This window comes from Garra rufa, chromosome 14 (genome assembly GCF_049309525.1).
Source record: "Garra rufa chromosome 14, GarRuf1.0, whole genome shotgun sequence".
In the NCBI taxonomy this organism is placed as follows: Eukaryota; Metazoa; Chordata; class Actinopteri; order Cypriniformes; family Cyprinidae; genus Garra; species Garra rufa.
In genome coordinates this window covers 31,662,431-31,677,980 of record NC_133374.1, presented here as the reverse complement: position 1 = coordinate 31,677,980, position 15,550 = coordinate 31,662,431, and the positions used below count along the sequence as shown (strand labels likewise).

The 15,550-nt window shown below is 36.9% G+C and overlaps 1 protein-coding gene across 1 annotated transcript in view; it reads left to right on the top strand.

Moving 5' to 3' along the window:
- The window catches only part of tnfrsf19 (tumor necrosis factor receptor superfamily, member 19), a 52,956-nt gene that overhangs the window by 12,998 nt on the left and 24,408 nt on the right, over nt 1-15,550 (top strand). The window contains exons 4-5 of the mRNA XM_073818046.1: nt 4,464-4,642; nt 8,615-8,700. Of these exons, the coding sequence (XP_073674147.1) occupies nt 4,464-4,642; nt 8,615-8,700 (265 nt within the window). The remainder of the gene's footprint in view (nt 1-4,463; nt 4,643-8,614; nt 8,701-15,550) is intronic.

The following is a 15,550-nucleotide window of genomic DNA, read 5'->3' as shown; positions in this document are numbered from 1 at the left end:
TCTCAGCTTCTTGTCGTTGTGACCAAACACAGTTGATTGACATTAGCATCTTACCTTAGACCCGCCATCATCGAGCTGAAACAATCGGAATACGATCCTCACTGTGTGACTCAGGTGCAGAGGCAGACTCTAATTGAGCGATTGAGGTGTTCTGTTGGATATAATAATGAACATAGCAGTCGTCATTTACTCCCGACATCTGCGCCGCTGAAGACGCAGAGGTTTAACGTTGCTTTCGTTTTTAAAAGGAAAGCACCAATTCCCTTCTACATATGCATCTTTCTTCGTGTGAATCATTCGTGATGCAGCTTCACCCACAGCAGAAGTGAGTACAAGGGTTTTTTATGCATCTTTGCAAATGGCCTTTCTTGATAATGTGCTTGTTGGCAACTTTCGCCGATAAATGTGACTAAATGCAGCTAAACGCAGCTAAAGTAAACATTACAGCTCGTAATCCCTCAGCAGAGAGGGGAGGGGCGAGCAGAACTCTTTTGCATTTAAAGGGCCCATGCGATAAAATGACCTGATATTTTGCAGAGCTGATTTGGACAAGGTAAAAGGGATTTTTTTTTTTTACACTACTATTGAGAATTTTTAACCAAAGTATATTAGAGACTTTTCATTAAGACCCTAAAGAATTATATGAACTTGTGGAAAATGGGCATCCGATGACCCCTTTAAAATATATCACAGTATTACTGTTTTATAGTTTTAATAAAAAAAATGTGGTGCACTTTTTTTTGGAAAAATTAAAAATGCCTCATCCAAATAGGCCTATATATTCTAAAATAAATATTCTGTCATCCATGTTGTTCCAAATCTGACTTTCTTCTGTGGGACCCAAAAGTTTTTTGTTTTTTTTTTTGGAAAATTTTACATTGAACCGAATTGCCAAATTTACAACCATCAAAAGTACCTTGAAAGTGAACAAGATGACTTGCGTGCGCTAATACATTCCTAGTCGTCTGATGCCATTCAATAGCTTTCTGTGAGGAACACGCTCTAAGTCATTCAGCAGAAATCTTGCTGCACCCTATATGTCAAAACTTATTTGCGTCAGTTGATTCCAGATATTCTGCATCGGCTTTCATAATGTATTTCGTACACAATGACAGAATCTTGGTTTTTGCACAAACTATCCGTGTTTTGAATTAGTGTCACATTGCTGGTGGGTTTCATTGATTGATCTTGATTGATGAATTCTGTTGGAGAGTTGCATAAGGGCATTATCTGAATTCCACCAAGCTTTGCTTCACTTATGGTTTGAGAAATCTGGCTCAGTCAAAGCTGAACGTCTCCCAACGATTCCCAAGAATTATATCAATGTGGAAAGGATTAAAAACAGACAAGCGTGTTCCAGATTGATTACTGTCAGTAGAGTTTTGAAAAGACTCTGGTGTTGTTTATTGAAGTGGGTGGAGCAGGAGGGGGGAAAGGCTGTTCTGAGTAATGCTAATTAAGCAGCACTTAAGATTTGAGTTTAGATCCTGGAGCCTGGAAAAAAAGTTGGTTTACATTTCACTTCTTAATGTCAAACTCAATGTGGCAAAACCTAAAAATCCAGCATGTTGCACAGAAACACACTCAGCGAATGTTGTTCGTCACAGTTCGAGGAAAGACCATTCTGAAGCCATTAGAACGTCTTCCCAGATTAATTTTCTGTCTCATTGGTGTGCAAAATACTAGTGCTCAGGGCAACTGTATTCTGTTCTATTGTGATAAGCCTCATTCTGGTTTTGTTGATGTAGATGATTTCCCTGTGGTCTCTTTGTCATGTTTTGCTTAGACGTTGCATGTGTTCTGCAAATCTGCCTCATATGATTACATGAACTGCACTGTTTTCGATTTTGTATTGAAATGAAATAGGCCTGTATTTAGGGAACAATGCAAAGGGTGTTGTCTCGTATTATTCAAGAGCGCTGAGAATCTTTCTCGACCCCACAGCAAGACACTGAGACCTCTCCTCAGGTTTCTTTCATGATTTGGATTTGCGTAGATACGCAGATCACTTTTCTGGGTGAATCTCACGAAACTTGTTAAGAACATATCTGGGTTATGTTTCGCCCTAAAATGAAATATTATTCTTAAACAACATGAACCTTACAGTAATTTGGAGGAACTGACATCTATACTAGATTTTCTTCACATTTCAGTCAGGTTCATTTTGCAGATTTGTTTTTATTTTTAACATATTTAAATATAAGATGCGTCTTATACTCATCAAGGCTATGTTTGTTTGATGAAAGTATAGTAAAAACAGTAATATTGTGAAATAATAGTACTGGGGTCCGTTCTTCGTACGTCGCGAACTCAGTTAGCTGGATTTGATCGTTGTGGATTTGTCCTGATCTTGGATTGTTTCGTTCTTCGATGCGCATCTCGGACTTGGTGTCATAGCAACAGGTCCGTAAGCTTAAACCTGCTCGGGAGCAGGTTTATTTCATGTAAACAGGATTTAGGCTGCGCTCCAGGTGGGTTATGATTGGTTGAAATGGCGAGGTCACATCTGATTGGTTAAAGATCACGACTGACGCGGACACGTGGGAAAAGAAAAGTATCTTGCAAGAAAGTGTAGACACTACCGTTCAAAAGTTTGGGGTCAGTACATTTTTATTGTTTTTTTTAAGAAATCAATACTTTTATTCACCAAGGATGTATTAAGTTAATAATTAAAAATTGATTAAAAGTTAATAATAAATAATTTACATTGTTATAAAAAATATATATTTTGAATAAACACTGTACTTTTTAAACTAAAAGAATCCTGGAAAAAAAATCACAGGTTCCATTGTTGATATTATCCAACATTGATCATTCTAATAATAAATCAGCATATTAGAATGCTTTCTGAAGGATCATGTGACACTTAAGACTGGAGTAACAGCTGATAAAAATTCAGCTTTTCATCACAGGAATAAATTCTATTGTAAAGTATGTTAAAATAAAAAACATTATTTTATATTGTAAAAACATTTTGCAATATTACTGTTTTTTTTTTCTGTATTTTAATCAATTAATGCAGCCTTGATGAGCATAAGAGGCTTCTTTAAAGACTATTACAAGTCTTACTGACCCCAAACTTTTGAACGGTAGTGTATAAAAAATAAAAATATGAATAAAATAACATATCAAGGAAAAAACATGTAACATGGGCAGCATTAACGCATTTAATTTGTTCACTGCTTTTTGCCAGCCCTCTCTCCTTGCTTTTGCATCCTTTGCAGTGTTCCCTGGCGTTTTAATTAAACTCTGAAACTCCTGAAATCCCTCAGTCAAGAGTTCTTGCTCTGCTGCAGAAAAATACTGTGCGCGCTCCTTCGGCATGTTCGCCGACCAATCAAAGAGTCGCCGATCAATGTTTCTACTATCGATACGTAGCCCCTTTTAAGCCACCCAGTGATCTCAAATGACTTCATCCAGCTATACTAATCATCAACAACAGGTGAGTTCGGAGAACCGGAATAGCGAGCTCATAGTTAGCGTGATGATTTGATCTTGGATGTGTCATTTGATCTTGGATGTAGTAAGCGAGGTACGAAGAACGGACCCCTGTTTTATATTTTAATGTTTTTTAAAATGTAATTTATTCTTGTGATGTTTTATTTTAATTTATTTCAGCCATCATTTTAGCCTTTGGTGTCACAAGTTTGTTCAGAAATGATTCTAATATGCTAATTTGCTGCTTGAGAAACATTTTTTTATCATTATCGATGTTGAAAAATGTTGCTTAATGTTTTGCGGGAACTGTTAAAGTTTTATTTTAATAGAAAGTAAATACGCACTTATTTTAAATTGTTTTTATTTACTTTCGAAAAAAATAAATACTAACCAAAACTATTTAGACATCTGTTTTATGTTAATTTTATGATTTTTATTTTTTTATTTTAACAATATATTTATATCATAATTTATTCATAATGTAGAACTTGTTTATATTAAATGTTAAAATTCAGGTGCATACCTGATTCTGTGCTTAGAAACGAACAAAGAAAGCAAATTTTATTGGTTGCATCATTAAAACTTAAAATCTATAATCTTAGTAATCTTTCATTTTAAGGGCTTTCTCTTTCTGCGTTCCGCTTACCAAAACCTCTTAAAATCAATATCTCTTTCACACACACTTTGGCCAAAGAGAGGCCTGACAAAACCTCTGCAATAAACTCCCAATAAACCAACAATGGGCGTCCCCGTGGGCCTTTCTGATTCAAATGCGGAGCCCTTCGGGGGCCCGGAGCAGAAGGCTGTTCATTGATCCCGTGAGAGTCAGGGAGATTATTGCCTGTGTAAGATAGACTCTCTCAAAAGAAGCTTGGCCTTTGTTCAGCGGGGGGATCTCACACACACACTGTGATCATTATTTCATCTCGGCCTCTTGTTAGTCCACATTGGCGCTTTTCTTTAGCACGGCTCTACCTCTCCCTTCCCTTCCTCGGCAGTGAGATATCTTCCGTTAATCCTCACAGGAATGTGGCTTTGGATATGGGGAGGATGCCCAGTGTGTGCCCTGCAGAGCCAGTCGCTTCAAAGAGGACCGCAGCCTGCAGAAATGCAAGCCGTGTCTGGACTGTTCTCTCCTCAACCGCTTCCAGAAGGGGAACTGCTCCACCACCAACAACGCCGTGTGCGGAGATTGCCTGCTCGGGTGAGTCAGACCTATAGAATAAAGAACGATGGATGTTTTTTTTTACAGACCACATGTTTAAAGGGATAGTTCACCCAAAAATGAAAATTCTGTGAGATTTTCACTTATCTTCGCAAGACAAATTAAGATATTTTTGATGAAATCTGAGAGCATTCTGACCCTGCATAGACAGCAACGCAACTGACACGTTTAAGGCCTAGAAAGATAGTAAGGACATTGGTAAAATAGTCCATGTGACATCAGTTTTTCAACCGTAGTTTTATAAATCTATGGGAACACTTTTTGTGAACATAACAATATGGTTGAACCACTGATGTCACGTTGTCTATTTTAACAATGTCCTTTACCTAAAAAAATAACAAAAAATATCTTAATTTGTGTTCTGAAGATGAACGAAGGTCTTACTGGTTTGAAACAGCACGAGGGTAAGGTTAATGACAGAATATTCGTTTTTGGGTAAACTAACCCTTTAAAAAGTACATAAAAATACACTCTTAGAAATAAAGGTGCTTTAAAAGGTTCTTCACAGCGATGCCATAGAAGAACCATTTTTAATTCCACAAAGAAACATTCAGTCAAAGGTTCTTTAAAAAAACATCTCTTTCTTACCTTTTTAGAAACTGAAGAACCTTCTTTCGTCACAAAGAACCATTTTTGAAACAAAAAGGTTCTTCAGCTGTTGAAGGTTCTTTTATGGAACCATTTAGACAAAAAGGGTGCTTCTATGGCATTGTGAAGCACCTTTGTTTTTAAGAGTGTAGTTCACTTTCAGAACCAAAAATTTCCGATAATTTACTCACCCCTTTGTCATCCAAGATGTTCATGTCTTTCTTTCTTCAGTCTAAAGAAGTTGTTTATTGAAGAAAACATTTCAGGATTTCTCTCCATATAGTGGACTTCTATGGTGCCCCCGAGTTTGAACTTCCAAAATGCAGCTTCAAAGGGCCCTAAATGATCCCAGCTGAGGAAAAAGGGTCTTATCTGGCAAAACGATCTGTTATTTTCTAAAACAAATTACTATTTATACACTTTTTAACCACAAATGCACATTATGTCTAGCTCTGCATAAACTCGGTTCAAGACACTTTTTATTTTCTTCTCCAACTTCAAAATCATCCTACATTGCTTTTTTTTTACCTTTTATTGTAAAGGGCATTTGACCTTCTTTGCACGTTCGCTTTGTAAACACTGGGTCGGTACTTCTGCAGCGATGTAGGACGATTTTAAAGTTGGAGGAGAAAATGAGATGAGAGTTACTCAACATACCCTAACTGGAGTGTACACAGTTGACGCAGAGCTAGAGCATTTGAGGTTAAAAAGTGTATAAATTGTATTTTGTATTATTATTGTATTATTTTTTTTTTAGAAAATAACTGATCGTTTCACTAGATAAGACCCTCCTTCCTCGGCTGGGATCATTTAAGAGCCCTTTGAAGTAGGGATGCACCGAGTGTTCGGCAACCAAAATTATTCAGCCGAAAATAGCAAAAAAAGCTCTTTCTGTGTTTGGCCGAATAAGCGAAAAAGCTGAATAAATTCGATCAGCAAACACGTCGGCAGTGTGGAAGCATTTGAAACTGTCTGAGAAAGACAGTTGCAAGCACTGACAGCACTTTTCTTTGAAAAGCAAGACAAAACTGTAAAAATCAAATATTGGCAATTTAATTTATGCAGTGGTGAAATAAAATGGCAAAATACATGGAGGAAAAACACGAACTACCGTCTTCAGCCCAGTGGGTAATTTAGTTCGGCTTCAGCCAAAACTTTTGATTTCTGTTCCCTACTTTGAAGCTGCATATAAAACTGCATTTTGGAAGTTCAAACTCGGGGGCACCATAGAAGTCCACTATATGGAGAGCAATCCTGAAATGTTTTCCTCAAAAAACATGATTTCTATACAATCTTGGATGACAAGGGGGTGAGTACATTTTCTGTAAATCTTGGTTCTGGAAATGAAGACTATAGGTTCAAAAGGGGTTTTCACCATTTTGGGTTCCTTTCAGTGTACCTTTCAGTGTGCAGTTCCAATTTTTTTTGTGTGAATAAATATAATGGTTCTTCATTGGCATTGATGGTTCTTTGAAGAACCTTCAACATCTGTGGAATCTATATAGTTTCCATATTATAGTTTCTGATTCTTTATAGTGAAAAAGAAAAAAAAAGCTTCTTTTAGAAACTGGTAACTATAAGGTTATTTCGAGAACCAGAAATGGTTCTTCAATGGTTTTACTGTGAAAACCTCTTTTTGGAACCTTTATTTTAAAGAGTTTTTTTTTCACTCTAAAGAACCTTTTGTAGAATTGGAATGTTTTCATGGATGTTAAAGGGATAGTTCACCCAAAAATAAAAATTACCCCATGGTTTACTCACCCTCAAGCCATAGGTGTGTATGACTTTGTTCTTTCTGATGAATACAATTGGAGTTATATTAAAAAATGTCCTGGCTCTTTATAATGGCAGTGAATGGCTGTTGAGATTTTGAAGGCCAAAAAAGTGCATCCATCCATCATAAAAAGTGCTCAACATGGCTCCAGAGAGTTAATAAAGGCCTAGTGAAGTGAATACTGATTGTATTCATCTGAAAGAAGAAAGTCATATACACCTAGGAAGGCTTGAGGGTGAATAACTCATGAGGTACTTTTCATTTTTGCATGGACTAAAGGTTTTTCATAGAACCGTAGATGTCAATAAAAAACACTAAGAGTGTATTTACCAGCAGCCGTGACTGTGTTCTTCTCAGAAAAGCGTTTAAACCTGACTGACATGAGTAACACGCACTTTCGCCCTCAAGCCGCAAGCGAAGCCGATGATTTCTCAGTTTAAAGTCCAGGTCAGGGAAATAAACTCAAGGCCCAGACATGCCCTAGTAGCTAAAACATGTCAGGTTTTTTTGAAGACCTGCTTTTCGCCATCGCTGCAAGAGTTACTAGTTTCCCCACAGCAGCATCCTGCTCTCACCAGATAAGTTTCTTAATAACTTTTGATTACCCATAATTAAGTGCTTTGGCACAGTACGACACGCTGAAGGCAACTCTTCACGTTACCTTTAAAGTTCATCTACATCATTTGAGAAAAATGTGTTCTTAGGGCTGTTACTGTAACTAACGCTGGAATAGTTCTCATGTTGTAATGGATAGTTTTTCTTCAGTGCTGATTCATTAGTTAATGCTGAATTAAATAATTATTTTCTAATAAGGGATTTTCCTACTATCAGAGAAGCAATTCACTTGAAATATGTACATAATCCAGCAAATAAAAAATATCACAGGCAAGTATGTTTCCTTTGTAAACACCCCTAAGTCTAGTTCAATTGTAAAATGGATTACTGTAGACTTTAATTCGTATTTTGACTTTAAAGCCACTTTTTGTCTATCCAGTTGTTTTAATTTTAAAGTCTTCAACACTAATGGGATGTCTTTGAATTATACTCAGCAAATATTGTTTAAAAGTTTGGGATCAGTAAAAAAAATCCTCACCAACGCTGATTAAAATGACAGTAAAAATTGTGAAATATTAATACAATTTGAAATAGTTGTTTTCTATTTGAATATATTTAAAAATTCAATTTATTCCTGTGATGCAAAGCTGAGTTTTCAGTATCATTACTCCAGTTTTTATTGCCAAATGATACAGAAATCATTTTAATTGGCTTAGTCTTGTGTTGAAAACGCTTCTTTATATTTTTGTGGAAACTGTGATACTTTTTAGGATTCTTTGATTAATACTAAGAAGAGCAATTATTTGAAATACAAATCTTTTCTGTCACTTACGTGATATTTAATGCATCTTTAAAATTTCTTTAAAAATCTAACCCTAGAGTTTGGTTGGGTATGCAATATTATTTAAATAATTAATTGTTATGTGATGTAATTAATTAAAATTTTGAATTGACTGTCAATTCCAAAAATAAATAATACATTATTTATAATAATATTATTGCAAATAAATCAATATGCATTTAATTTTTTTCAGCTTTTACAGAAAGACAAAGCTAAGTGGATTCCAGGATATGGAGTGTATCCCGTGTGGAGATCCGCCACCACCATATGAACCACATTGTAAGCATATTTATTTATTACGGTTGAATATAAACAGATTTCCTTTTCCAGACATCAGCATCAGATCACAATTATAGTTGATTTGAACCATCAGTGATAATGCTTTTAAAAGGTTTTTTTTACTGAAAATTCTAGTATTGTTTCAGTCAATGTTCCTTTTATTTCAAATAATGAAAAACGTATTGATGGCTTTAGTTTGAACTATAATAACCTTGCTCTCATGACATTCTTAAAGAGCAGGTCATATGGGTTTTCGGTGTAAACCCATTGTACATAAAGATACCATCTCTCAAAAGAAAAAATCAACTAAGAATCGCCTAAAAGAGTCTTTATATTTTCAAATCTTCTGCCTGTTACCAATCTATGTCACAGATATTAGCATAATCCCAACCTGCCCGCAAAATACAAACAGAGTTAGACTAGTTAGTGTGTTTACATCATGTCCAGAAGACGCTGTGTTCTGCACTGCAAAAGCGTGTACAGTATAGTGTCCCCGTCACTTATACTGGGGCATTAGGACCCACATAGACCACAGGGTGAGCACCCCCTGCTGGCCTCACTAACACCTCTTCCAACAGCAACCTTGTTTTCCCAGGAGGTCTCCCATCCAGGTACTGACCAGGCTCAACCCTGCTTAGCTTCAGTGAGCAACCAGACTTGGGCTGCAGGGTGATATGGCTGTACATGGCCCTGTGTGAAAAAGTGTTTGCCCACTAAACCATAACTGGTTGGGCCACCCTAAGCAGCAACAACTGCAATCAAGCATTTGCGATAACTTGCAGTAAGTCTGTTACAGCGCTGTGCAGGAATTTTGGCCCACTAATCTTGGCACAATTGTAATTCAGCCACATTGGAGGGTTTTCGAGCATGAACTGACTTTTTAAGGTCATGCCACAGCATCTCAATAGGATACAGGTGAGGACTTTGACTAGGCCACTCCAAAGTCTTCATTTTGTTTTTCTTCAGCCATTCAGAGGTGGATTTGCTGGTGTGTTTTGGATCATTGTCCTGCTGCAGAACCCAGGTTCGCTTCAGCTTGAGGTCACGAACAGATGTCCGGACATTGTCCTTCAGGATTTTTTGGTAGACAGCAGGTTCCATTTATGGTTCCATTTATCACAGCAAGTCTTCCAGGTCCAGAAGCAGCAAAACAGCCCCAGACCACCACACTACCACCACCATATTTTACTGTTGGTATGATGTTCTTTTTCTGAAATGCTGTGTTACTTTTACGCCAGATGTAAAAGTTCAACTTTTGTCTCGTCAGTCCACAGAGTATTTTCCCAAAAGTCTTGGGGATCATCAAGATGTGTTCTGGCAAAACTGAGACGAGCCTTTATGTTCTTTTTGCTCAGCAACATTTTTCGTCTTGGAACTCCTTTCTTGGAAAGGAGTTCTTAAGTTCTTGGAATTTAGATGTTGTTGTGGGGTCTTTTGTGACCTCTTGGATGAGTCGTTTCCAAGAGGTGTAAAATAAAATAAAATATAGGGAATTATATGGAATTTAAAATGATTTCTTGGTGTCTACACTGAGTATTTCCTTTAGTAACTGCCATAAAAACATGAAATTATGAAAGCATAACATGAAACAATTAAATTATGAAATAAAACATTAAAATTAAATGAAATTAAGGGAATTATATGGAATTTAAAATGATTTTTTGTTAAACACGCTAAGTATTTCTTTTAATAATTGCCGCCAAAAATAAAATCAAATAAACAAAAAAGGGAATTATGTGGAATTTTAAATAATTTCTTGGTAATTACACAGAGTATTTATTTTAATAACTGCCATCAAAAATAAAATAAAATAAATCAAGGGAATTATATGGAATTTAAAATAATTTCTTGCCATAAAAAACATGAAATTGTGAAATCATAACATAAAACAATAAATTATATGAAATTAAACAATAAAATTAAATAAAGTGAATTATATGGAATTTAAAATTATTTCTTGGTAACTACAACTAGTATTTATTTAATAACTGCCATTAAAAATTATGAAATAAAAATAAATAATAAAATAAAATAAATCAAGGGAATTTTATGAAATTTAAAACAATTTCCCTGTAATTGCACTGAGTATTCAAAAACGCTGAGCCATCAAAAAAAAAAAAAGAAAAAAAAAGAAAAAGAAATAAAATAAAATAATTAGGATCACTGATGGTTAGTTCTTCGTCTGAGTATTTCAGATCAAAAAGGTAGGGTAGGGCGGAAAAACTCATTTTCATCAAATTTGTATTGTTTAAAAAAAATGACCAATCGTTTCGCTAGATAAGACCTTTTTTCCTCGGCTGGGATCATGTTGATCCTTTCGAAGCTGCCCTGAATCTGCAGTTTGGACCTTCAACCCGTTGATCCCCATTGAAGTCTACTATATGGAAAAAAATCCTGGCATGTTTTCCTCAAAAAACCTTAATTTCTTTTTTAAATAAACAGGAAATGTATATTCTGGAAGTGAACTAATCCTTTAACCCCTGGAACATAAAAGAAAATGTTTTGAAGAATGTCCTAGCCAGCAGCCACTTGACTTATCCATTGTATTCAAAGTCTCATTTCAGAATGAAGCCTGCCAGTTGAATACGTGTGAATGCGAGCTATTGCGGAGGGCACGATTACTTTTATGGTGTTTTTTTGTCCATTTTTGGAGGTTCATAGCGTCAGTTCTCAAAAACATACAATCAAAAACATACATAATCAAGTACATGATGACAGATTTTGTTTGAGAGTAATCCTTTAAAAGGGGCCGTCATACAAACAGTTGCATTACTAATAATCTGCGAGATGATGACCCACTCAGTGTTGGTGATTCATCCAGCAGTGTTTTACAATCAAATAAATGCCTCTTTTTACAAGTCAGAACACAGGCAAAGGTAATAAACGGAGCTCTCTGCGCAACTGTTGGAAATGGTATGGCTTTCCTCTGCAAACACACACGCTGGGTATGTTAAACACGTAGCGTTTCACAAAGCAGTGCATTGTTCTCCAGCAGTCTGTGGAGCTAATTGGACTCATTTTACCCACCGTTGAGTGCCATTGTACAGAAGCTCATGTCTTTGGCAGTTACGCGGGGAGAGACGTGGGGATCTTATACCTTCTGAATTAAGTGTGACTTGCAAAAGTTTGCAGCTGCTGCATGTGGGGATTTGTAGTGTGTTTGTAGAGCAGAGTTTGAGCCATGTCTAACCTGCAGATATGCCAGATACATGGAAAGACGTTCTGGTCAGCTCGACCCCTGAATGTGACCAATTCGATCTCTGTGTAAACTCTGGTTTATTATGTAATCACTATGATTTTTGGCTCATTTTAGTAACCTTTAGAGGAAAGGACAGTATGTTCTTTGTTTTTTAGCTGTAAATGGTATATACTGTATATATATATACACACACGCAGGGTGCGATTTGCCAGGGGGGATGGGGGGGGGATTTCCCCCCCTCTGGTCTATGCATCCCTGCCTCTGCTGAATTATTTTTATCCACGGTGGGGATAAAACGTCCCACGAAGCCGCTCCTACGTCCCGATCTAAATCAAATTATTCGTGATACGCGCTTTAAAGTCATCTGAATCAAATGATTAGCCATATGCGCTTTGAAGTTGAACGTTCTGAATCAAATTATTCGCGATCCGATTGGAGTGCTTCGAAACAGTGAATCTTTTTGTGACACAATGGTTTACTGATTCAGTTTCCAAAAAGCTCCGTTGATACTTTGCTCACCTTCTCTATAAAATGTATTCGTTGTTTGAAATTAAATCATTACTATTAATATGCCTAACTTACAATGTTTTTATTAAATTGTGATCACATAATACAGCTTCCGTCGTATTAAAAACATTTCATGACCTGACACCATTTCTATACTATACTACTATACTACTGACTCTCATTATCTGGTTCTTGCCTAAAAAGACAGGTATATAATGCGCGTTGTTAACAGATTACACTAACAGTTTGGTCAACCTCTGCCTATGGAGAAAGAAAAAAAAAGTTTTCAAAAGCATCCCCCCCTCTGTTTTTTTCACAAATCGCACCCTGTATATATAACGGTTCCTGTAGTTCTTCACCAGGTTTGCACACACTGCAGGAGGGATTTTGGCCCACTCCTCCATACAGATCTTCTCTAGATCTGTCAGGTTTCGGGGGTGTCACTGAGCCAACACAGAGTTTCAGCTCCCTCCAAAGATTTTCTATTGAATTTAGGTCTGGAGACTGGCTAGGCCACTCCAGAACCTTGATATGCTTCTTACAGAGCCACTCCTTGGTTTTCCTGGCTGTGTGCTTTGGGTCATTGTCATGTTGGAAGACCCAGCCCCATCTTTAATGCTCTGACAGAGGGAAGGAGGTTTTTGCCCAATATGTCACAATACATGGCCCCGTTCATCCTCTCCTTAATTCAGTGCAGTCGTCCTGTCCCCTGTGCAGAAAAATACCCCCAGAGCATGATGCTTCCAGCCCCATGCTTCACTGTAGGTATGGTATTATTGGGATGATACTCATCATTCTTCTTCCTCCAAACACGGCGAATGGAGTTAAGACCAAAAAGTTCTACTTTGGTCTCATCTGACCACAGGACTTTCTCCCATGACTCCTCTGGATCATCCAGATGGTCCCTGGCAAACTTCAGATGGGCCTAGACATGGGCTGACTTAAGCAGGGGAACCTTCCGTGCGATGCAAGATTTTAAACCATGACGTCTTAGTGTATTACTGATAGTAGCCTTGGAGACGACGGTCCCAGCTCTCTTCGTGGCATTGACCAGCTCCTCCCGTGTAGTTCTGGGCTGATTCTTCACCATTCTTAGCATCATTGATACCCCACGAGGAGAGATCTTCCGTGGGGCCCCAGTCCGAGGGACATTGACAGCCATCATTAGCCTCTTCCATTTTCTGACAATTGCTCCAACAGTTGTTCTTTTTTCACTAAGCTGCTTGGCAATTGGCCCATAGCCCTTTCCAGCTTTGTGAAGCTCTACAATTTTGTCTCTTGTGACTTTCGACAGCTCTTTGGTTTTGCCCATGTTGCTACTTGGACTTTGGCTGATTGTGGGGTGCACAGGTGTCTTTATGACAGCTAACGACCTCAAACAGGTGCTACTAATTTAGAATCATGAGCAGAGTGTAGCTGGACTATTTAAAAGCAAAATAACAGGTCTTTGAGGGTCAGAAATCTGGCTGATAAGCTATACTTATTTGAGACAGTAATTAACAAATAAATCGTTAAAAAATCATACAGTGTGATTTCCAGATTTTTCTTTTTAGATTCTGTCATTACATTATATAATACTACTACTACTACTACTACTAATAATAATAATATGATAGTAACATTATACATATGAGTTTGCTATTGAAAGTTATAGTGCATTTCAGCACTCAACAAGTGTCTGAAAGCAAAATAGTTGACATGTAATTGTTGGTTGTCGTGCTAGGATAGTTTAAAAAGACAAATTGTGCAGCCAAGTTTTAATAAATGTTTTGAGGTTTTGAGTTACAGTACATCTTCCTTTGCTTGCGATGCACTAAAATCATAATTTCCAACTGTAGACCAGAGCTGGTCTTGGTACTCAAAGCCGCTCTGACCCAACATGCATGCAAATGGCTAAAACGACTCCAGAGTGTTCGCCTCCTCTGGGGTTATCTAACAGAGAGTGGTGAAAACTCAAAGGCCTGATGGTTTTAATGGCCCCCACGTGGGCCCAGGGCGAACACGCAGCTGCGCGAGGAAGTCTGTCTTTAGAGAGGACCATAAATCCAGAAACACTCTGGTCTCCCTGGCCCATCCCGAGAGCCAAAGGAAGAAAACAGCATTTTATGGGTTCCTCTAGAGGCTTTAATGTGTTTCATCTGCTGCTGTCTTTTCTTGTCATGGGATAGCTCTAAATATTTGGCAAAGCCCCTCACAGCTGTCCCATCTAAGCATCTGAACTGATGTGAAGCCAATTTATGAAAGGGTCACATGAGAGCCGGGGCGGCCGCTGGGCCGGTAATGGGCGAGAGTAATATAAGCTGGCATTTTTGCTGTTGCGAACACCTCTGTTTTAACTTCAACTAGGATTCAAGCCCAAAGCTACTGAATTTAGATGCTCTGAAGGAGCTCAGCATGAAAAGGGACTGTTGTCCTGAATTGTACTTGGATGTATTTTTCATCTGGGTGCTCTTTAGATCTTTTAGTGTACCTCTGTTTCATATTGAAGAAAGTTTGAAGCGCAAGATTATGAGAGGAGATGAATGGTTTGGTATTTGACCTGAAGGGGATTACGTCCCATTGGCTCAGCCCATAGATCATCATTAGCGATGGCTTTCATCTTGGAGTCTGGTGTCTTGTGGGTCACTGATGGACTTATTCGATTTAGTCTAGGGTGATGAAATACTACATGAAAGACAATCCTCTGATTAAAAGCTTCAAACTTTAGATCACAGTACACATCAAACACAGCTCTGATCTGAAACCTGCATTGAAGTATTGGTAAAAAGTGAAAAAATAAATAAATAAATAAATAAATAAATATATATATATATATATATATATATATATATATATATATATATACAAAAATAGAAAAATATATAATATAATAAGTATTTAAAATAGAGAAGTATAATTATATTAGCATTGTAAAATTGTTTTGAATTGTAATTGAATATAGTAATAAAATAATAATAATAAGTATAAACATGAAATAGAAATAAATACAGTAGTATTACAAAATAATAATGCTGTAAAAAATATAAAATATACAAGTATATTATACATAATATAATATAATATAATATAATATAATGTATTTAAAATACACAAGTATAATTAAATTGTTATTGTTATATAAGTATAAACATAAATATACATAAG